Source organism: Bos grunniens, chromosome 8, assembly GCF_055505025.1.
Source record: "Bos grunniens cultivar Pamir isolate PY7600 chromosome 8, Bosgru_T2T1.0, whole genome shotgun sequence".
Classification (NCBI taxonomy): domain Eukaryota; kingdom Metazoa; phylum Chordata; class Mammalia; order Artiodactyla; family Bovidae; genus Bos; species Bos grunniens.
This window is the reverse complement of record NC_141172.1, coordinates 14,813,402-14,837,992: the sequence shown is the minus strand read 5'-3', so window position 1 is coordinate 14,837,992 and position 24,591 is coordinate 14,813,402. Positions and strand designations below refer to the sequence as shown.

At 40.4% G+C, this 24,591-nt stretch overlaps 1 protein-coding gene across 16 annotated transcripts in view; it reads left to right on the top strand.

The window, feature by feature from the left end:
• The window catches only part of LOC147366685 (uncharacterized), a 361,042-nt gene that overhangs the window by 326,188 nt on the left and 10,263 nt on the right, over positions 1-24,591 (top strand). For 8 of the 16 annotated variants that reach the window (XR_015169464.1, XR_015169465.1, XR_015169458.1 and 5 more), the window contains 2 exons: positions 18,551-18,654; positions 20,103-23,873. The exons of 3 other annotated variants lie outside the window; for them this stretch is intronic. Coding sequence is in view for 2 of the 13 variants with exons in the window: in XM_086414898.1 (XP_086271024.1) it covers positions 18,551-18,612 (62 nt within the window). In the remaining 11 variants the exon portion in view is untranslated. Of the gene's footprint in view, positions 1-18,550; positions 18,655-20,102; positions 23,874-24,591 lie in introns of those variants that run through there. 5 more of the 16 variants (XR_015169463.1, XR_015169459.1, XR_015169457.1 and 2 more) reach the window with 1 other exon arrangement.

Below are 24,591 nucleotides of genomic sequence, written 5' to 3'. Positions count from 1 at the left end.
TCTTGAAGGATCAGTGGGATAAGAATACAGTGGACTTGGTTGCTATGCAGGTAATAAATTAACACACACCAGAAACTCTTATTGATTCAGTTATTTATGTGTCTGATGCAGAAGGAAAAATAGAGCCTATTCTCTGACATCCCTCATCTTCTCCTCTGATCAGGGCACACTTTATTCTCCCATTATCTATGCCGATGCCTTGTCAGAGCAAATACAGATAAGGCAACCCCACCGTATTTCTTTGTCAGCGCCTTTGCTCTCTGTGTAACTGTCCTTCTCGCCCTGCTCTGTCCATTAAGACCTCTTATATACCTCACGGCCCAGGGGTTGTCCAGCTTCTTCCTTGAAGTCATTCTTGATTGTTTACACTTGTCTTCTTCTATGAACTTAAAACTTCATATCAAATGGTCTTGTAATTTTTTTTTAAACTAATGTTTCTAATGAGTTGGCTTTAATTTGTTATAGACTCAGACACCTTGAGGATAGCATTTTACTTGTATCTCTTACCTTTTCTCTCTGTTAATACATCATAATGTTCTAAAAGTATTCTATGATTATTGAGTAGTTTATAATTTTCTAATTTAACAGATTATGAACCTGATTTTTATTAATATTTGAAAAGTTAAAATAATTTCCCTAACCATCACCAGGAACCATTTTAACTTTATTATCTAGCTTTCTTTCTATGCTGATCTTGCAGATCTACACTGTATACAGCATTCTGAATTCTGCTTTTTTCCCCTTATAATATAACATCATGAATAAGTCCATGCAGCTATACAGTCATCAAAATTATCATTTTTATTTGTTGCATTATATTCTAGCTTATTGAAGGACCATAATTACCATGTGCTTTCCTTTTGTTGGACATAGAGATTATTTACAGTTTTTTGCTGTATTGTAAAACTGACATTATAGAGCTGACAACCTGGGGCTTCCCAGGTGGCATTAATGATAAAGAATCCACCTGCCACTGCAAGAGACATGGGTTTGATCCCTGGGATGGAAAGATTCCTTGGAATAGGAAATGGCAACCCACTCCAATATTCTTGCCTGGAAAATTCCATGGACAGAGGAACCTGGCGGGCTACAGTTCATGGGGTTGCAGAGAGTTGGACACAGCTGAGCACACACACACTCAGAGTTGACATTGTCAGATGTGTAGCCTTTTGGGTTTTGTTTTATTTTGAAGATAAGTTCCCAGGATGTTAATGTGATTCATAATAGGTGTAAATAATTGAATGTCATTGATTTTGTCCCCAAACACTTTTGAGTAACTTCACAGGGTGAGTCACTATAAAATCTTCTCATTTTCTTTTAGTTAACAAGATCCACAAAGAATATTTATGCTTATGAAATCACTTTCTCCTCAATATCCAGCTTCTTTGGGATATATGGAGGCACTGGAATTAAAGTCTGCCAGGACTCAGTCCATGGGGTCGTGAAGAGTCGGATGCAGCTAAGCAACTTCACTTTCATACATTGGAGAAGGAAATGGCAACCCACTCCAGTGTTCTTGCCTGGAGAATCCCAAGGACGGGGGAGCCTGGTGGGCTGCCGTCTATGGGGTTGCACAGATTCGGACACGACTGAAGCAACTTAGCAGCAGCAGCAGGACATAGACTTTTTCCTCTGGAATGTCAGAACACCAGATAAAACAGCAACAAAACCACCCACATTTGGCTCACAAGGATAAAGCTTTCATGCAGAAAATCCTGTAACCCAAATAGCATTTTCTCCAGACACATGGCAAATATAGCAGCGTGTCCAGGGATATATTGATGGGTCCTTCTCATGTCTTCATCTGCATTTCAGCTTTGCTGGTTATTAAAAATGCAAGAAATTTTGTTCAAATTTATCTTAGGCTTACCAGCCTACCTTCCTCTACAGAAATAATCACAAACTATAAAACATGCAAGGACTGAAACAGAGTGTATGACTCTCACATAGAGATGGTTGTAATTTAAGAGACAGGAAATGTAATTATGTGCTGCTGAGGTTCTCGTCCTTGCTTATGCAAGGGCATGGTAAATATAAAGTGTCCCTACCCCTGGCAGGGCCAAGTCTTGCTCTAGCTTGTTGGAGAGATCTCTAGAATTGAGATCGAAAACCACCTTTTCTCACACAGCATGTTGTGGACTGGCATAAACAGATTTGTTTTTATTGTAGATATGTTGTTGAATCAATAAGCTGATAAATACAAGAACGGTCCATCTCCAAACGTCATGCAGAGGCAATATAGTATCTCTGTTCTTTACATCTGGGATTTCTAGGTCATGTGTTTTTACCCTTTTTGTTCTGTCGTGAATCCACCTCAATATTCTGCAACTTAACAGACCGAAAGGAAAGGAGACTAATATGAGTAGCAAGGGAAAGGAGAGGAAGAGAAGTAATCAGGGGCACACAAGGAGAGGCACCATCTTAATTCTACAATTATGAGGTCACAACTGTTCCTTATCATTTGCTATTTTCGTTTCCCATTATTAACCATTTCACATTCCCCCTTTCTCTCTCCATTATCTCAGACAGTCATAATTCCTTCCCTGATATGGTAATCTAAATGTTGTGAGAAGTCAAGATTTGGGATGGTCTAAATTACGTGTAGTTTGAGAGAGTCTACCCTTAATGTTAACAGAGTGAAACAGGAGGTAGTTTACAGTATACTTGGGTTTAAACTCCTTGTGGTCCTTACTGTGTTGCAACAGCAACATTTCCTGTTATTGTCAGTGTCAGTCACCTCAGCCAATCCCGTGACCTTCTTTTGCATAAAATACACGAGCAACAAATGTACATACTGAAACGCAGCTTTTATATAATGGAAATATTAGCTATGTTCAAGTAGAAATGTCCCTCACACAAGTATTAAACCTGTGGACCAGCAGAGTGCTGAGTATGTGATCAAGAGACAAATATTTTGAGTGTGGACCATTAAGTGTACCATCGAGAGGTACTATCCACATTTCCAATGTTTTGTTCCCAGATGTGTTCATTGCGTTGTAGATGAAAAGACACATTATATTGGCCACCAGTTTAGGCATATGTGGCACTTGTCGTAAAGAACCTGCCTGCCAATACAGGAGATATAAGAGACACGGATTCGATCCCTGGGTTTGGAAGATTCCCTGGAGGAGGAAATGGCAACCCACTCCATTTTTCTTGCCTGGAAAATCCCATGGACAGAGGACCCTGATGGGCTACAGTCCATGGGGTCGCAAAGAGTCAGACACGACTGGAGCGATGTAGCTCACAGCACATGTATGTTCTAAGACATCACTCCAAGTCTACAAGATATTTTCTCCCATCTGGCATTATATTGATTTTCAATGACCTATTTTAATATTTTTCAATATCAGCCAGTTTGGGATGGTGAACAATATATTAAGACTTCTGGCTTCAGACAGGGTTTACGATGAGGAGCCTGGTTAGCATACAGGGCTTCTTTAAAGAGTTTACAACTGAACTGAGAGTTAAGTCCTGAGAAGTCATTTGCTAGAGAGAGGGAGAGAGCTCAAGAACTGAGATTGAAAACCACCTTTTCTGACCTGGTATTTTGTGGACTGCCATAAGAAGATTTGTATTTATTTCAGATGTAATCAAGGGCACTTGAGGAGCAAGAGTGTTCCAGGCAGAGGGCATAGAATATGCAGAGGGCTTGTGGTGGGAGAAGGGATAGTGCATCTGAGGAATCTAAAGGGAAATACTAGGATAATGAAGCACACAGACTGAATGAAAGAGGAGCATGAAATGAGGGAGATGAGGATGGAGATGTAGGTGGGGCCAGAGCATACAGAGCCTTAGAGATCAGGTTAAGTATATTTGGTATTTATCCTAAGCATAATAAAAATTTATAAAATTGTTCTAAGGGTATGTATGTGTGTGTATGTGTATTCCTGCATCCTGCATGCACATGTTGCATGTAGAAAAGTTTTGATATAATCAGATTCGCTCTGTAAAGCTTTCACTCCAGCTGTAGCGTGGAAATATGGAGGACACATTGCAAGGGTGCTGGAAGGATACCCAAAGACTGTTGTGGGAGGGCCCATCAAGAGTATCAAAAAAAGGGTGGTAAATTGGTGGCAATGAAGACTGGGATTAGTATATGGAATTCAAGAGATTTTCAGGATATAATTGAAGATGTAGAAAGATGCAGTTACCCAAGGAGGGAGTATAGAGTCATGACCAAAGGACGGAGGTTGAGACTGGAGGAACCACAGCATTTTAAGAGTGGAATGGAGGAGGGTACAGCTGTATAGGAGGCTGATGAAAACATCACAGAGGTCAGAGGAAACTAGGGGAGATTTCTGCCATGGAAGCTGAGGGGGGAAAACTTTGTCAGTGATGGATTTGATTAATGGTGTTAAATGAAAAATGTCCTTTGGATTTAGTGCCAGAGAGGCATTGATTATCCTTCAGTTCAGTTCAGTTCAGTCACTCAGTTGTGTCCGACTCTTTTTGACCCCATGAATCGTAGCACACCAGGCCTCCATGTCCATCACCAACTCCTGGAGTTCACCCAAACTCAGGTCCATCGAGTCGGTGATGCCATCCAGCCATCTCATCCTCTGTCATCCCCTTCTCCTCCTGCCCCCAATCTTTCCCAGCATCATGCTAAGTCAACTTTTTGCATGAGGTGGCCAAAGTATGGGAGTTTCAGCCTCAGCATCATTCCTTCCTAATGAACACCCAGGACAGGTCTCCTTTAGGATGGACTGGTTGGATCTCCTTGCAGTCCAAGGGACTCTCAAGAGTCTTCTCCAGCACCACAGTTCAAAAGCATCAATTCTTCGGTGCTCAGCCTTCTTCACAGTCCAACTCTCACATCCATACGTGACCACTGGAAAAACCATAGCCTTAGCATGAGGTATTTTGGTGGATGGATGCAGGTGGAAGAGAGTGGGAAGTGAAGAGATAGAGCCAAAGGGATATTGGCTATTTCACACTATTTCAGAGATTCTGTGCCAAGGAGAGAAATCAGTTGTCAGGGAAGAATGTGGGTTAGTGGCTAGTGTTGCTTTAAAAGGAGACTTTTGTGAGAGAGGACACCTTTTCTCACAATAGTGAGATAGTGTAAATTTGCTGAAATAAATGAGATAGAATTCAGAGAAAAAGGGGGCCGGACAGTTCCTCTGTTGTGATAAGGGAAGAGAGTTTAGATGTAGGAGTCCTAGGAATTTGATATCAGGAAACCGAGGAATTCCCCCTTGATAGCTTTGCATTTCTGTGAAGTAGAAGTTGTCTGCCAAGAGTGGGGAGCCATGGGGAAAAGACTGGAGATTTAAGAGGAATTTTGAAATTGCTATTAGGGGAAGTGAAGTATGGAAATAATGATAAATGGAAAAAAGAACCAGAGCAGGACTGCTGGGCAGTGTTGGCGATTATGAATTTATACATCTGAACAAATAGGCTGATGGGTAGATTATAGAGGATGGAGAAGTAAGTTCAAATGAATTCACTCAGGCAGGTGATTCCCAGACTGAATGGAACAGGTCTTTTGTTAAATACCTAAGGTGTGAACAGCTCATTTTCCAAAAATAGAATAGCATGTCCTTTTCTTAGAATAGCATGGACTGCAGGGAGGGGGTGTTGGGTGTTGGGGAGGGGGGTGTGTTGGGGGGGAACCTAAGGAATTCTGCCTACTCTCTCGCTTAAATAGCAACTCACAATGTCCTTCATTGTACTGTGTGTCTGTGAGAAGTCTTAAAATGATTAAACTTGTTAAATTTTGTTTCAACTAACTCCCCCCGCCCCCTAGAGGTCTTCATAATCAGGCCTCTGCTACTTGTCTGTCTCCTAACCTACTGCCCCCCTCTCCATTTCTCCTGAACTATTTATATTTCTTTGGAAGGCCCCAACCCTTCTTTCCTCAATTCCTTGCTACAGAGTGTTCTCTTAGCCTGAACATCCTTTCCTCCACCCACTTTTCACACGACTGTCTCTGAGTAGAAATCACTGAGGCTGAACAGCCTTCCTCCTCTTGCCCAGGCTTAGTGTCAGTTGTCTGTGTTTGTCTGCTCTCCTGTCCTGAGGTCAGACCATCCTAACTCCCTGCTGACTTGTAGACTCTGCCACTGAACTGTAAGCAGCGTGAAGCAAGGAAATTTGCCTGCTTTAGTGCTGTTTCCCCGGCACAGCGTTCATTCAGAGCTCCTGCTCTCTCAGTGGCTGGGGAGCCATTGACGAATGGTCCTTCCTTTCACCTTTTACCAGGAAGGGGAGGGGTGCCCATTTGCCAGAGATGCTAAGTCAGGTGGATCTGGCCCTGGTTGGGAACTGAGTCAGCAAGCTCTGGGCTGGTGCTGGAGCTTTATATTTCTAGAGTTAACTTTTGTCCTTGTTTTTCTGCACACAGTTACATATATATGCATGTCCCTATCATGCCTTCCTGAACACACACACACACACACAAAATTTGCAGTTTCTTTTCTTAGCTTTTACTTTCATGTCCTCCATCAGCCCTAGATTCCTTATGGAGTAATGGTTGTTTTCATACTCCTTTTATTCATCATGATCTCTTTCCCTCCCTTATAATGTTTCCCAGAGTCATTCCTCTGGGCCTTTGGCCCTTTCATTTTGTCTTTTATTTCTTCTGCTTCTTTCTAGGCTGTTCAAAGCGCCTCCCAACAGACTTTCAATAGGAACGCGGAGGCTCGCTTTGGCGGTGCAGATGTTAAACAATGGCAATGTTCAGTGCTTTTTTTCCTTCTCTTTTTACTATAGGGACTAGCTGCAGACTGCGTTCCACTGCTCATTCTTTGTAAAAGTACCGCACAAGCAAAATGTTAATCAATTACAGCTGCAGAACTAATTAAAAGGCATGCATTATACATCTCGTGGACACACTCTTCATTAGCATAGATTCTCAGAATTACACATTTGTGTCAGAGGGAATGAAAAGGAAAAATTAAAAAAAAATTAATAAAAAGGCATACAGAAAACCAGTAACTTTGGTTTTCTTAAAATTTTTGCCACGTGAGTCTCCTTGTGGATTCAAAAGTCCCTTTCATTTTTTGTGTGATTTTAAAAGAAGCACACGATGTTCCCTTTTTATATATTTAGAAAAATCCAATGATCCTTAAAATGATAAAGTTAATCCTGTTTTTACCACTCAGAAGCTTAAATGATACTCAGTGAGTAGGTTTCTAGAAGCAGACATGTACCTTTAACTTAGTACTTCCATGATATATCCCAATAGACATTTGATTATGAATAGTTCAGTCACTGGCCTCTCATATTTGCAATGCCATTGCCTTCCACTCAGTTCTTGTTCAAGAGCTCTGCTTGGTCAATAGCAAGACAGTCCAAGGGTTGAGGGAAAGGGCCGCTGAGAATTGCCGTAGAGTCCCTCCCAGTTATTTGACTTCCTTCTAAGGAGGATATGTTAGCTCAGACTTTTTGTAATAGTTCGGACATAAAGATACTGGGCCACATATTGTCTGTGCTGAGAGTTCCCTCATGGATAAGCAGCTCTCATAACTTGCTCTGTGGACACCTTCATGTGGAAACCAATCCGACAGTAGAAGTGCTCACGTGAGGATGATCAGGCATGTTTTGTCACTGAACCAGGTAATGTAGTGACAGAATTCTGCTTTTAACCATGAGTATTCATATCACTTTTTAGTTTCTTGCCTCCTCCCAAAATTAGGATTCAAGAGCTTGAAATGCCGAGTTGATAAAACTCTTCTAAGAGCTTTGCAACTTGTCCCTCTGTGTTTACTCCTGACCCACAGGCTATTCTCCACTTAACATCCAAGTGGTATTTAGGAAATATAAATGGGATCACGTTCTACTGTTGAGTACAACTCTCAAATGCTTCCCATCATCGGGGAGGAAGTTCAGTCTTCTCAGTGGCCAACTGGGCCTTCCTTGATTTGGCCGCTTCTCTGATCTCATTTCTTATCCCCATCTGTCTTTTCCACTTTGCTCTAACAACACTGGGGTGCCTGTTCCTTGGACACGTCAAACTCACTTCCTCTTCAGGACCTTTGTACATGCTCTGCCTTTTTTTTTTTTGACAGTCTTATGTCAGATGTAAGTATGGCTTGATCAGTTAGTTTATCCAGGTGTCTCCTCAGAAGGGACTTCTCTGACTACCTTTTCTAGAATACAAGATAAAACTTATGGCTACCTGGTATTATAGTGTCTGTTTATTTGAAATGTCTTCTATGAAAATGCAAGCTCCTTGGGGTTAGGGGTTTTACCTCTCTGACTCAGTGTTTTTAATAGCACAATAGATGAACACTTGGTGCATAGTAGTCACTGTGTATTTATTGAGTAAATCAATAAGTGTACTCGAGTGAATACTGGCATTTAGATTTGACCACTTATCAAATTCAAAAGGACCTGTTAGGCACATGTCTGTTAATGCGAGAGCTTGAGAGAAAGCTATGTAGGAAAGTGGAAAATATTGTAAAGAGGTGAGGTTGGTAAGACAGTAATTCAGGATCAGGTGGGATCTGATACTTTATATAAAAAGAGTGACAATATTATAGATGCTCTTATCAAAACCTAAAATGTTCATAAGCATTCAGAGAAAAGAGCCCTCTTGTACCTGTAAGCTGGCACCTCTCTGGTATCACCAGGTATCAAAAACTTCAAGAAGTTACATTAACTTTTGACTCAGCAATCCCATTTCAGATAATATAGCTTACAAAAGTAATTAAGGTCATAACTAAAGATTTAGCTCCAAAGACACTCAGTACAATCATTGATAATAAGAGAAAAAAATTAGAAGCGACTTAAATATCCAACAATATGGCATTGGTTAGACAGATTACAGTCCAATTAGATAGTGGAATTCTGTGCAGCCATTTAAAATGGAAAGATATTCACAATAAAATGCTAAGTGAAAAAAAAGTTTATGAAACAATATGTACCCACTAAAATACATAAGTCTATAGTAAAATTGGTTGATGCTTATGTTGACTTAACCACCTAAATATTACCAGTAGTTATCTCTTCATTTAGAGTGACTGGAAATTTTAAGTTTTCTCCTGCCTATCTGTTTTTTAATGATTCTGTAAGGAACGTTTGCTATGTGCAAACACACTTGACACACAACAAACCCCACAAAGAATGAATTTGTGAGAGTTTCATGCATAGAGGTTTGCCTATGAGTATGCTTCCCCATGCTGTCACCTGTCTGTGGGTTATGCACCCATTTATCTGACATACACTTAGTGAGCACCGGCTGCTGCTAAGTCACTTCAGTCGTGTCTGACTCCGTGCGACCCCATAGACGGCAGCCCACCAGGCTCCTCCGTCCCTGGGATTCTCCAGGCAAGAACACTGGAGTGGGTTGCCGTTTCCTTCTCCAATGCATGAAAGTGAAAAGTGAAAGAGAAGTTGCTCAGTCGTGTCTGACTCTTAGCGACCCCATGGACTGCAGCCTACCAGGCTCCTCCGTCCATGGGATTTTCCAGGTGAGAGTACTGGAGTGGGGTGCCATTGCCTTCTCCGATGTAGTGAGCACCTACTGTGTGCCAAACTCTGTATTAGGTTTCCCCTTCACTTGGGTTTGTTGACTTCGTACAATACTTTTCCACCATTGTAGGCATTTCCCTGGAAGAGGGGAAGTTTTTCCCCACACCCATTTATCTCTTTTCCTTGAAGATATTCCCAAAATGGTTAAGTATCTGTGTTAGCCCAATCCCAAGGCTTTTCATTTTGGATAGCCCACTCTACTGAGACTTTTTTGCCTGGAAGCACTGCTCCTTGATAGTAAAATGGAGCCTTTGACCTGCAACAGTATCTGAGGTTGTCTCCTAACCATGTCACTGGACTGTTTGCTGGGCCCAGCTTCCCAGGACAGAACTGAATATACCTACCTTGCCTTCTATCATATAAGCAGTAAAGAGGCAGGAATAAAAGGCACCTTGCTGAATGACTTCCACACAGAGAAGTAGCTGAAGGACAAGCAGTGATATGATACCTCCTTTTCTCAGTTTCTTACTTAAAGTGAAATCCCTTGAATATTAGCTGACACTGAGTAAGCACTCAATAAATACTTGAGTGATTTACCAAGAGTCCAGATGTCAGTGCCTGTGTTTCTAATCTCACTGAAAGCACCCTAGACAAAGGTCCTTTTTCCTTCTTCCTTTTTATACCAACTTGGGACATGTTAAAATGTAAGGAATTTGGAAAGAGTACTATGTATAATGGGCTTCCTTGGTGGATCAGTGATAAAGAATCTGCCTGCAGTGCAGGAGACCGGGATGTGATCCCTGAGTCAGGAAGATCCCCTAGAGAAGGAAATGGCAACCTACTCCAGTATTCTTGCCTGGAGAATCCCAGGGACAGAGGAGTCTGATGGGCTACAGTCCATGGGGTCACAGTCGGACGTGACTTAGCAACTAAACAACAACAGTAATAACTCTGACCAATGGAAGCATGCTTTGACAAAATGACCAAGATGAGAAGGTGTGTGAATAGCACATGTTACATAGTAAGATTGCAAAAACACAGACAACCAGCCTGGCCCTGCTTAACATGCAGGCATTTAATTGGAAACCTAAATAATAAATTAAGCTTTCTGTGTTAGAATTACTCTCTGTCATCCGGCTTATCTGTCCCTGAATGAGATGAATTTCCATGGCATGCTCAGATTGCTTTATTTAACACCTACAGGCAACCACTGTTAATGATTCTTTTCTCTCCTGGTAGCTGGAAGGGAGTTTTCATCTTCCTGGGGGATATGGTTGGGCCAGAGTCTCCACACATTGTCCATCTGCATCATTAACCTTTAAAAAGAGTGCAGTCTCCACCTCTCTTCTTTAATAATTAGCAGAAATTTCCTCCGTACTTAATACACAATATTCCCAAATTTGGCAAATGTGCTTCATATACCCCAAGACTTATGTCCTTTCTATTAAAAAAAAAGAAAAGAAATGAAGGTCTGCAAAAGAGAGACGATCTCCTCTGTAGAGCACATGGAGTTTCCTCTACCTGTGGGGGGCACAGTCTAGTCTTGTCTTCTGTTTTATTTCAATCCCAGGAAAATCCCATTCTTATCAAGAAAAATGTGTCAGAAAAAAGAATCCAGTCTACTCTGTTGCAGGTGGGTTATATAACGAATTTCCCAAACCAGCTAATAGAAGGAGGCTTTATCGGCATGAAGGCGGGAGAGTTTTGAAGGTGATGAGTAGCAGCAAGCTTTCTCCCTGTGGTGGCTGTGACCCCAATCATGGGGTGATAACTTCAAAGGAAGAAAAATGCCCCTTTGCCCTTTAAGATAGTCAACAAGCTTTTACAAGCAGGCGCCAAAGAGTCCACACTGTCCTCTCATTTAGTTTTTAATTAATACCCAATTACAGTCATATTTTCAGAGCATCCCTAGTTAGATCTCCATTAGCAGTGAGAGAGTACATCTGGATGGATATTATTGTGAAGAACACCAGGGGACTGAGTAAGAGATTCAGAGCTGCTGCAGGCGGCAGGGTGGGGTGGGGCACACACTAAAAAAATGAATCTCTACTGAATGGCGCATGCAGAACAGCAGTAAACGGAAGCCGCCTTATGAAATGATTATAAGGTTTTGTTCTACGCAGGGCAGTCTCAGAGTTAAGAAGTAGCATGGCAGAGTAGAAACAGGAGGATGTTGAAATTAGACAGCAATGGGTAGAAATGCTATAAAATGAGAAAAACTAGTGGTTGCCAGTGGGGAGAGGGAAGGACAAGATGGGGTGAGATAGAGTATGGGATTAAGAGACAGACTACTCTGTATAAAATAGATAAACAACAAGGATATATTGAACAGCACAGGAAAATCTAGTCATTGTTTTGTAAAACTGTAAATGGAGTATAATCTCTAAAAATCTTGAAGCACTATGCTGTACACCTGGAACTAGTGAATATTATAAATCAACTATACTTCGGTTAAAAAAATAGATAGTGTCTACCACTTCCGGGTTTCTGGGAAGATGAATGAGCTTGTTTTTATAAAGATCCAGGTACACAGTAGGTACTTAGTAATTGGTAGCCATTATTGCCTCTTATTTGTGTCTATAAATTTCAGAGGATCATATAGATTGGACTGAGTAATTTTTTTTTTTTTTTTTTTGGAGAAGAAGAATGTGAACTTTTAAGGATACTTTTAAGTGATCATTCCCACCATGATCACTACATAGGGTTTTCTCAGGCACTTTTCTGGCATCCTGAATGATGGAGGAGGCAGGTTATTTCTCCTTCCTGAGCTTTTTGGTTGGCACTTCACCAGAGGTCTGGAGAGCTGAATGGAGAGATGGAGCAGGAAGAGGAGGAGGAAGAGGAGCAGGGTCAGGCATGGACTGTGGTGGTGGCAGCAAGACCTTTGCACTCTAAAGTTTACTATGTAAAGAAAGCTAAAAAGAATGGTAAGAATTGTACTGTAATAATAACTGTGATTACGTTTGAAAGATAGGAGGATAAAGGATTCTTCCCCCTGACTTCTCGATACTTTCTACATTTTCTCTTAATTTCTATTGGTGTATAGTTGCTTTACAATATTGTGTTAGTTGCTGCTGTACAGCAAAGTAAATCAACCATACATAAACATATATCCCCTCCTTTTTGAATTTCCTTCCCATTTAGGTCATCACAGAGCATTGAGTAGAGTCCTCTGTGCTATACATTTTTTTTTTTTTACAATGAGTCAGCGTATATTAATAGTACTTTTATAATTAGAAAAACTAAGCTAAAACAACCCCTTATTAATTACTTCATTGTCCTATGTCTCATTCTGGATGCTTCAAAGAGTGATGTTTGAGGAACTTAGCTGACTCATGGCCCCATGTACACTAATAGGACATGAGGAGTTTAGAAATTCAAATTGTAGCCTCAGAAATCAGCACTGCCCAGGAGGCTAGGACCCTAGACTCCTTTAGAGCTTATAAAAGGCAAGGACAGAGTGTCCTCTATAAAAGAATCTGGTTTCATAAATACACCTCTAATTTTATTTTATTTTATTTTTTTAAAAATCTTATTTTATTTTTAAACTTTACATAATTGTATTAGTTTTGCCAAATACACCTCTAATTTTAGAAAAAGAAAAGTTGTTTTACTTGAGGACTCTGACTCTTTTTCCCTGGTCCCGCCCTGATTTCTGGAGCATTTGGTTCCAGTGTGAGTCAAAGTCTTATGGCCTATCCTCTGATACTGAATTTTGGTTCTCTGGGAAGCTCGGTGAACATGAATAACTTGGGACAAGTGCTGGCTTATCACACTGGGCCTCGCGCCCTGGTTTCTGTCCTATCGGCAAACCCGGGAGAAATAGCTACAGGGAAGCTTGTGGGCAGGGTGAGTGAGTTTTAATTTAGGCTGTTATCTTCTTCAGACAGATGGTTTGGGGCTCCTTAGGTCAAGCAAATGGTCCTAGCAAACGCTGTGGTGCTTGTTTAGACAAAAACACTTTGATTGATATTTCTGCACCAAAATAACTATGGAGAACAAGCTAATAGCCTGTCACTTAGCCAATATGGGTAAGCCATGAAAATGGGACAGCTGACCTGGAATGTGAGCACATTTTGGATCATGAGGGAATATCATCTTATTTTTCTCTTTAGTGGATGGGGAGAAGGGCAGAGTCAAAAGAGAACTTGAAATGTTTGAGAGGAGCATCAGATGAAGGATGGCTCGTGTAGAAATTGGTTCAGTTCAGTCATTCAGTCGTGTCCAACTCTTTGCCACCCCATGCACTGCAGCATGCCAGGCCTCCCTGTCCATCACCAACTCCTGGAGTTTACCAAAACTCATGTCCATTGAGTCGGTGATGCCATCCAACCATCTCATTCTCTGTCATCCCCTTCTTCTCCTGCCTTCAATCTTTCCCAACATCAGGGTCTTTTCAAATGAGTCAGCTCTTCGCATCAGGTGGCCAAAGGATTGGAGTTTCAGCTTCAACATCAGTCCTTCCAATGAATACCCAGGACTGATTTCCTTTAGGATGGATTGGTTGGATCTCCTTGCAGTCCAAGGGACTCTCAAGAGTCTTCTCCAACACCACAGTTCAAAAGCATCAATTCTTTGGTGCTCAGCTTTCTTTATAGTCCAACTCTCACATCCATACATGACCACTGGAAAAACCATAGCCTTGACTAGACGGACCTTTGTTGACAAAGTAATGTCTCTGCTTTTTAATATGCTGTCTAGGTTGGTCATAACTTTCCTTCCAAAGAGTAAGTGTCTTTTATTTCATGGCTGCAGTCACCATCTGCAGTAATTTTGGAGGCCCCCAAAATAAAGTCAGCTACTGTTTCCACTGTTTCCCCATGTATTTGCCATGAAGTGATGGGACCAGATGCCTTGATCTTAGTTTTCTGAATGTTGAGTTTTAAGCCAACTTTTTCACTCTCCTCTTTCACTTTCATCAAGAGGCTCTTTAGTTCTAGAAAGGAGTATGTTAAATAATGATATTGCATAAGAGAGAAAGAAATTTAAGAGGTTAAGATTTTTGCAGACTTGTAACTCTGCAGATGTGTTGTGAAAAAGAGAAGACACAGCTCTTTAAGAACTTTGGTTTAACAGAATGAAAAGTCATGTGTCATTGCAGAAAATGAATGACAATTAGGCCAGAGTCTTGAAGAGTCAAGGTGCAGTAAAGTAAGGGAAAACAAGGAGAGGGTTTTTGTAGTTGTTGAAATCCTTTTTCATTTTTTATATTGACTTCTCTAACTTATCTTCCTACTATTGTTACCAAACCATGTTCATTTGCCTCATGCACAGCAAGTCAAAACCCTGAGACTCCCAAGATTCACAGCAAAGAAAGGGCTTATATCCCCTCAGATCCACCTACCTAAAGGCAAGGGGCTTGGGATATTTATGGGATAAAGAAATAGGATGGTCTTGGGAGTAGAGAGAGGTGATGGAAAGTAGGGAAAAACCAAGGTAATCTATGTTCTGTGCAGTATCTGAGTTGCATGCATTTTTATGGGATGTATGTTTAAAATGGAGGTGCTTAGCACGATCTGAAGGTGGAGTTTTTGGCTCTCTGATGTCAAAAGGTCATTCCTTGGACACCTGCACAGGTCCAGTTTTGGGGTCGGTTGTCGCCAACAGTCTTAGCCAGTTAAAGCAGACACAGCTGACTCCAAGTTCCTGAAAACAATTCTGACAAACATTTTATTGTTTGGACTAGGTGAAGGTTGTAGGGTAGACAGTTGACAACAAAATAACTAAGGCAAGCTTGCTCCATCAAGGTGCGCTACAAGCATATGGGTTTTTAACAAGCGGGAAGGCTAGCTCAGGAGTTTGTTAGTCACCAGTTTCTGTCAACCCTATGGCGCACCGTTTCAGGATAGGCCATGGTTTCAGTATTATATACTGTCTCTCATGCTTGTGGTAAATAAAGGTGATGGAACACTTGATTAATGTGCAGAAAGCAATTGCTATGGATGGAATTGGGCTTCCCACATGGCTCAGTGGTAAAGAACCCATCTGCTAATGTAGGAGATACCGGAGACAGGGAATCCTAGGGTTGGGAAGATCCCCTGGAGAAGGAACTGGCAACCCACTCCAGTGTCCTTGCCTGGAGAATCCCATGGACAGAGGAGTCTGGTGGGCTAGTCCATGGGGGTTGCAGAAGGATCAGACACAACAACTGAGCATGCACATATACACGCATGGACAGAATTATGTCTCCCCGCCCCCAATTCATATGTTGAAGCCTTAACCCCCAATGTGATTGTATTTGGAGATAGGGCTTTTAGACAGAAATTAAGGTTAAATAAGGTTATAAGAGAGAGGTGCTAATTAGATAGGGTTGGTGGGCCTAATATGAGGAGACAGAGAAAGAGATATCTCCCTCTCTATATGTGTGTGTACATGGAGAGTCCATGTACGGGCACAGTGAGAAAGCAGGTGCCTGTAACCCAAGGAGAGTGCTCTCATCAGAGACAGACCCTGTGGCACCTTGATCTTGGACTTCCCAGCCTCCAGAACAGTGAGAAATACATTTCTGTTGTTTCAGTCACCCAGTTCATGGTATTTTGTTATGGTGTTCATGCATGCTAAGTGACTTCATTCATGTGCAACTCTGCGACCCCAGGGACTGTAGTCCACCAATCTCCTCTGTCCGTAGGATTCTCCAGGCAAGAATACTGGAGTGGGTTGTCATTTCCTCTTCCAGGGGATTTTCCTGACCCAGGGGTCGAACCCGAGTCTCTTGGGGTTCCTATGTTGCAGGCAGGTTCTTTACCACTGAGCCCCTTTGTTATGGAAGTCCAAGCTAAGATATCAGCAATGTTTTTGCTTTGTTTGGTACAGTTTTTCTAAATTACTATAGCAAGATCTTGGCCCAGGAATACTTCAAAAGCCAAGTTTAATTGTTTTCATCTCATTTCTTAAAGTTTCAACAACTGACAGATAATATCTCATGGCTATTTCCCATCACTTAGCAGTGACAATTTTTGCTGAAAAGAAAAGAGGTCATATTACTATACTCCTTGGAAAGCCTATTTCTTCACACCCATCTGTCTTAAGTGATTCTGTGGTTGGCCTTGAATGTAGGTCCCTCAGAACGGGTTCATCTAGATTTTTTTTCAATTGTAAATCTTGAACAATTTTATTTTACTATTTCCCAAGTAGATATTTAATAATTGAGCTATAGTAATGAGTGTAGGAGAAGGCTGAGCTTCTATTATAATTATAGTTATGATTCAAATATGATTAGTAATGCAATACTATTATGAAATATTAAAAGGATGAAGAGAAGAATAAATGGTATTTTAGAACATTCAAAAGCCAACATTCAAAAGCCAAATACATTTTTTAGGAAAAGTATTTTATTTTTGTGTCTCAACAGATGAAATTCATAACCTTGTTTTCTGATAAGACAATTCAAACATACAAATCAATTACAACAATGTGCTTATCAGCTCTCCCCTCCCACCCTTGTATTTTAAAGCAACTGACAATTTTGAAGGACACCAAGACAGTAGGGCTTAGCTAAACAATATGGCAATTAAAATTGGCCCTCTTAAGAAAATAATCACAATGGTTATTGAAAAGAATTGTCCTTTGAGCAAAGCAGACGGCATGAAAAGAATCATCATGAAAGGAGCATTATAGCTTGCCTTCCAACAAAAGGAAGAAGGGGATGTATGTGAAAACAATGGTACAGAAAGCTGGGGAGTCAGACTGAAAACAACAGAAAACCCTAGGCAATAGATTGCTCCAATGAAATGCATCCCCTTGAAGATAGCCATTCAAACTCTTGTTTCATATTAGAATAACTACCCCACCCCCAGCACCTGGAAGTGAATTATTGCATAACCTTTTGTAAAAACTAGTTTAATCATTTTTCCAAGCTAAAATCTCTCAAAAAGAGGGGAATTTGTGATGGATCTCCTAGACATCATATATTAGAGATGAACCAAGCCAATTGATGGTCAATGCCATTTTAGATTCTAATTATAGAGGGAGCTGACCTAGGCCTCCCTGGGGAGAAGGGTTCATATGCAGTGACTTCATCTAGCCACCCTAAATCCTGTAGCCCCTTTGTGTTAGGGCCCCAGTTCTCCACACCATTCCCTCATGCTTTCACAGTAAACCTCACAGCACCCTTGTGAGGTAGGTAGTGTTATGGTCGTTTCTAGAGATGGGGATGCAGAGATGCTAAGTATCTTGCCCATTGAGAAGCATGAACCCAGTGACAGAGCCCTTAGAACTCTTACTCCAGATCCTTGTCTTTTTAGAACTTAACTACACGGACTCCCTGAGAGTGGATCATTAAAGCAGGTAGGTCCTTAAAGCCAGATTAGTACCTGGCCATTTGGACACTAAGGCCCATCTCTAAACTACATGATTTGGATGATGGAATGAGAAATCAGTTATGGTCAACGTGGAAGCCAAAGAAGTTAATATGGAGAAATGCAGGATTAAAGTTGGGGTTGCAATTGATAGCAGTTTTATTTATTGATGTGCTGTGAAGTTAGTATGATAGTGGCTACTCAGTCGGTGTTAAATTATTAAATCGATGAATGAGTAAATGAGTGAATGAAGGGAGATTGTGCTTGTATAGGTGGAAAATTTTGTACACATTTTAAAACTAGAACTGGAGAAATCTGATTTCCAATTTCTAGTCAAGAATGAGAAGGAAAGAGTTAAGTAGATTCCTAAATTTCCTGTGGGCATGTATTTGAGCTAATACTGGCAGCATTTCAAATGATATAGATACACAGACATTTAAAATAACTGTTAATATATAATCTGTGCACTTACTGGTTTCAAATCCAAACTGTAATGATTACTATTAGAGGCATTGCCTCATACAAAAACATCATCCATTCACCTTCAAAAGAAAATTCCGTTTTGTATACCTATTTTCTCATTGTCATTTATTTGAAAAACTTGTGTTCTCCAGTTCTTATCAAATCCTGTTTTGAAAATACATTGAACTGAAAACAATGAACTACTTCTCTCTCGAACTCCCAAGCCAGGGGACACTTTTTGGTTACTTTCTATTTGTGTAAACCCATTTTTTAAAAATTTTTTGTTCCTGAAGACTCAGACAGAAAACAGCTGCCATGTATCAAAACCAGCCCTGTGTTAAAACCAGCAATTTTTCTTTTTTTAATTGTAGTGCCATGGAAGGCTCTTGAGACCACTGAAGTAGAGGCAACTGGATTCTCCAAGTGTCGCTAAAATAGAAGAGCTTATGTAAATCAAGATGGTAGAGTTGACTTGGTAATCTCTTTGCATTCACATTTGTTCTCTGTTTAGTAAATTAATTCCCAGTAGGATGTTTATACTGATGGTAATACACAGGCTTAAAGAAACTCTGAACACCATGGTGTAGATTTGTGTGTGTGTGTTTTAAAAAGTGATTAACTTCCACAAGAGCACTGAATGTATGTAATGTGCTGTGCTTGGACACTCAGTCCTGTCTGACTCTTTGTGACCTCATGGACTGTAGCCCACCAAGCTCCTCTGTCCATGGGGATTCTCCAGGCAAGAATACTGGAGTGGGTTGCCATGCCCTTCTCCAGGGGACCTTCCCAACCCAAGGATCAAAGCCAGCTCTCCCACATTGCACGCAGATTCTATACCACCTGAGCCACCAGGAAAGCCCAAGAAAATTGGAGTGGGTAGCCAACCCCTTTTCCAGGGGACCTTCCCCACCTAGGAATTGAACCGGGGTCTTTGTAATCTTTTAGACTTTCATACATCCAGCTAATAGCCCATGAATAAAAGAATACTGTTGGAGAAGGAAATGACAACCCACTCCAGTATTCTTGAGTGAGAAATTCCATGGGCAAAGGAGCCTGGCAGCTGCAGTCCATGGGGGTTGCAAAGAGTCAGATAAGACTTAGTGACTGAGCAAAAGAATACTGTAGATTAAAGGTAGTGAATTGCCTCTGTGCTATGGCACCAGCATGCTTGATTTCTTGTGCTTAAGAATAATATGAGGAGCAATGCTGTGGATAGAAAAGGCTCATATAAATGAGGAGTATCTGGTAAATGAATTTATCTCCCAATGTGACAGCAAACAAAATTATTCAATATATGACTAACTTTCACAATCATATATAAGATTTAGGTCTTTCAAGCAAAGAGAAAACCTATGTAATAGTATGCTGTTTTTCACAGAGACTTTCCTTGGATTTTCATCTTTCAGACCCTGTCTTCTTAATGATTGAGTTCTGTTCTTAGTTTTCCTTATTAGAAGCAAACAGAATCATGGGAATTCTCAGATAAGCCATATATTTTCCATCTGCCTTTTCTTTTCCTTTATCTTTCTCCAGATGGTTCTTAGTATGTGTGGTTCTTAGTAATAGTATGTGGGTGTGTATCTGGCATTAAATGACATATACTATATAGAGAGCCTTATTGACATATTCTAATATTCTGAATTACATAGTTCAGAGTATTATGGAGTGATACAATGCCTGTATAGCTATAACAAGGGATTTTCTTCTCAATAATAGAGGGTCATAGTTTTTGCATTTAGGTGTTTATAAGAGTTAATGAAAGGCACGGGAGTGAGGAGCCCTACAAGCCAGCATTTTCAATTTTTCCACCCATCAGTGGCAGAATTCTCAGGTGAATTTCCACTCAGGAATCCCATTAAGGTGTTTCAGTTCCCTCCTTAACTTGGTCTTATTCTACATTAATCTTCACATCTTGTGTTTTAGGTCTGACAATGAGCTGATTATGAAGAGAATATTGAGTTCTACAATATATTTACCTGCCTTAATGGGAGTATCTAGGAACTCTTAACTCTTATATTAACTGTATCAAATGACATCTGGAATCACCTGGAGTAATATACTCATAACCAAGGAAAATAAGAGGGAGAAAAAGTCCAGCAACTCCCATCCCAATTCAGAACTCTGATGGGCTTCTAAATGTATGAAGCAACATATGGACAGAATGTCTTTATAAGGATAGAGCCAGAAGCCAGGCTGCTGAGTTAAGTATGCTGCTAAGTCGCTTCAGTCATGTCTGACTCTGTGTGATCCCATAGACGGCAGCCCACCAGGCTCCCCTGTCCCTGGGATTCTCCAGGCAAGAACACTGGAGTGGGTTGCCATTTCCTTCTCCAATGCTTGAAAGTGAAAGGTGAAAGTGAAGTCACTCATTCGTGTCCGACTCTTCGCGACCCTGTGGACTGCAGCCTTCCAGGCTCCTCTGTCCATGGGGTTTTCCAGGCAAGAGTACTGGAGTAGGGTGCCATCACCCTACTTCTCCGGAGTTGAGTATATTTAGTTCTTATTTAAAATTTTGACTCCATTATATTGTCTTCTTCCCTCTTATCCTTGTTTAAGAAAAAGTCCTGAAGTATCAGGGCTATCTACTCCCTGATCAGGGAGTTTATTGGACAAACTAACTTGATGTATTAGTTGACAGAGATGTATCCCTAACTATTTATGGAAACAATTTTTTGTTTTGATCATGCTAGTTTAGTGGTATAAAAAATCTTCCAGGAGAAGGAAACCCCTTTCTGGTGGTAAGCTCTTCATCCTATAATTAAAGAATAGCAAGGTGGCCTTTTCTGAGTGCCTGCTGCTGCCTAGCGGTGATCTTGGGCTTTTTTGTCATTTATCAGTATGGCTTCCAGGTCCCATCTTTGCCAGCTGTCTGCTTCCTCCACTCACTCCCTCTTCACTGCAAGGCATCTAGCGTGAGCTCTAGGGGTGAAGATGAAAACACAGGATGACAGCTACCTGAGCATACCTCCCCAAAGCCCGTTCCCTTAAGCACCAAAAGTAAGGAGAGGACACTTTTGCTCTCAGAAGAAAGATTGCACAAGGGCAGTTTTTACATTGTCAGTTCTTTTCCTGTTTTATGTTAGACAGTCTTCTTTCCTTTGTTGTCAACATGCCTGAAGATAAAAGATTTTTCTCTGTTTTAATTTTTTGTGCCTTCCTATCTTACACAATGTCTCAATCATAGATAGTTGGCTGAGTGAAAGCTGACTCATTGAGGATGACTGGATGGTCATGTTGTGTGTTTGGCTTGCTGGACCCTACAGTACTTGTTCAAATATATTTCATGCCTAAAGTCATGGCCATTACTTGCCTCTGTAACCAACTGTAATGGATGGGATGATTTTGCAAGTGATACAGGATTAATCTTCAGTAAAGTAGAGTATTTTTCTAGTATACATGAAAGTGAAAGTCGCTCAGTTGTGTCTGACTCTTTGCGACCTCATGGACTATACAGCCCATGGACTTCTCCAAGCCAGAATACTGGAGTGGGTAGCCTTTCCCTTCTCCAGGGGAATCTTCCCAACCCAGGGTTCGAACTCAGGTCTCCTGCATTGCTGGCAGATTCTTTACTAGCTGAACCACCAGGGAAGCCCTCTAATATGCATGGTATGACCTAAATTTGGATTTTCAGCAGGTCAAATCATGGCTCCTTGGACATTTTGCTTATGAAGAATCTGAAAGCCTGGCCTCAGAGTCCTCTCTGAGTGGTTTCCATTCATCCCAGCAGTAGATTGATTCCCCTGGGCCTACTGCTTCTCTGACTGGAGTTATTTATTTATAGATTATCTGATCTAATCACAAAGATATTTAAGTATTAAATATTAAAGTTAAAGATATTTAAGTAACCTTATGTTCCTCATGAGCAAGGCTCATATAATTGACCTCTCTCAATAGGGAGTATTTTCTGATAGATGACTCCAATTGTTTTTTATTACATTTCATTTTTTCCCCTTAATAATAGCCAAATGGTTTTAACTGAGATATCATATGCTTAAGCCCTTTACATTAGTAAAGAAAACATGTGTTCTTAATTTTTTTTACATGTTAATAAAATAAGTTAACTTGTTTTTACAAGTTAAAAATAAAACATGCCTACAATAAGTCAATAATAATAGTCAGTGATACACAAATATAAATCAAGGTACTTCTGTCATTAGCACTATTTTTTTTCTTTTTCTTTTTTTTTGAGAATAAAAACAAGCTATCAGGCATTAAAGAAAAAAAAAAGTTTTAAAGGTTGTTGGTTAGTAACTTCCAATCATGGGATATTCCCAGAATAAGACTTTGATAAGACATTAAAGAAACACACACACACACATTCTGTTTCTCTTTTTCTCCTGCTCAAGCTTATCAGCTTTTAAAACAGTTACATTTTATTTAAACACTTAAAAAAATCAAATCACCCTCCCCCTCATATTTATATATGTATATATAAACAATAGTATTTAAGTTAATTATTATCTGGGACATTTCATACTATAAGGAAAAGGATAAAGCATAAGAAGACAACTGAGTTGTGTATCAAAGCAACACACAAGTGTGTTGTGTGTGGTACACCTGATTTTATAACTGGGGAGGAGAAGAGCATGGTTCTTTCCAAACAGCCTCGAAAGAGTTTGTTCATGACGTGGCTTCTGTCTCTTGCCATCACACAGGTATGTCTGACTCAGTGTGTTGCTGGACACACATTGTGGTAAAGATTGAATTTTTTTGTTGGAAGTCTGATTTACTCTCCTGCATAATCATTGTTTGTTGATTACATTGCATTACAGTATTGATTTCATGGTAGTGGGGATCAAATATATTAAAGTAATTTAGAATAGGAGGTTTGCAATGAATGAAGAAAGCTAACATGGCAACCGAATTTCTGGGGTGATTTTTTGTTTTTGGGGTGTTTTCTGTTTTGTCCTTGTAGGATAGATACATCTTTGACTCTGACCCATTTGTAGTACGGAAAGTTATCTTTTGAACTTTTTGGAATTAATACAGTTGACCAATTTAGGAGAATGTGCATTTGCATTTTGTTGTCTTCTAATGGCTATTTTGCATATTAAAGGTAAAGCCTTCCTTAAAATATGCAGTACTCTCTTGATTATGCCAGCTCTTTGCTCATTCTGTTAAGGCTATAAATAAAGCTTCTATTTAAGGCTGGCATTATATCAACCCACCTGCTTCTGAAAGAGAGAGAAAAAAAAAATTAGAATCATTCAACCTGCAGATTGCTGTCACCTTGTAATTATGTGAATGGTAAGTCTTAACTTTTAAGTGTTCTGTGGGCTTAAGTGGAGGGCTTTTGAAAAAAAAGGAATTTCCGGTTTAACAATTAGGAATTTCTGAGTACCAATGAAAGGAGACTTTTCCCTGGAGAGAACATGCATTGATAGGGTGTGACAGCAGCTGGGAGATGACAGTGGTGGGGCAGGGAGAGCTGGAGAATGCGGAATCCTTTCAGTGGTGGCATCAGGAAAGGAGGCAGGAATCGGGGGTGGGGGTACCAAAGCTTTCCTGTCTCCGTGAGCTGTCTCAGGGGACTCAGTGGTCCATGCTCTTTTCCTCCTTCCTATTCAGCATGTTCTTAGGGAAAAGGTGGGGGAGGGGGAGGGAGAAGAGGTCTTAAAGACTTTGGCCAACTGGAGAAGGGCAGTCTGGGGTACATGTAAGTTTGTCTTGATTATATTCCCATATTTTGGAAAAGGAACATCAATTTCAGTTCAGGCCTGTTTTAGAAAATCAAAGCTTTTACAAACTTCCTAATTGTCTTTTTTTTTTTTTTTTGGTGCAAACATTTATCCTAGACAACTTGTTGAAAAACTTACAACACGGTTTCCATTCTCTGATGTTTTTTGAGAAAATATTCAGCTAGGTTTACTGCTATCAAAACAGAAAAGCCAACGTCAGATTTGGAAACCTATCTTTAATCGTTAATGGAAAACGCAGTTTACTTGGCTAAATCTTGCCAATCCAGGCCGATGGCTCCTCAACCTTTTTTGCTAGGTAATTTAGCTAAATATTGTGGTGAATCAGTTCACATTTTGATCTTGTTCATTGTGAAACTGTCCTTCCCTGTAGCGGGACTTTTGCTGGAGTGAGACTGAGAAGGCTCCCCATGGAATGGTTTTTGAAGGAGTTAGGGGAAGAGTAATAGAGTTTCATGTCAAATGTTTGCCAAAGTACTAGGAAGCACACTCTGCTACCTAATGTGGAACTCAGAAATCAACAAGTCAGACAATACTTCATCCCTCAAGGCCTTCCATAAAAAATTGCAAGGATAACTCCAGAACTCCGCCTTCAGAAAATAGCAAGGATTTTAGTAGAAAGGATAGTACTCTTAAAGCCAACTGTGGAAAGTCAATGGAAATTACCAGGCACCTGATGTCTTAGTCTAATGGGGAATGTTTCTAAGACTTTACTC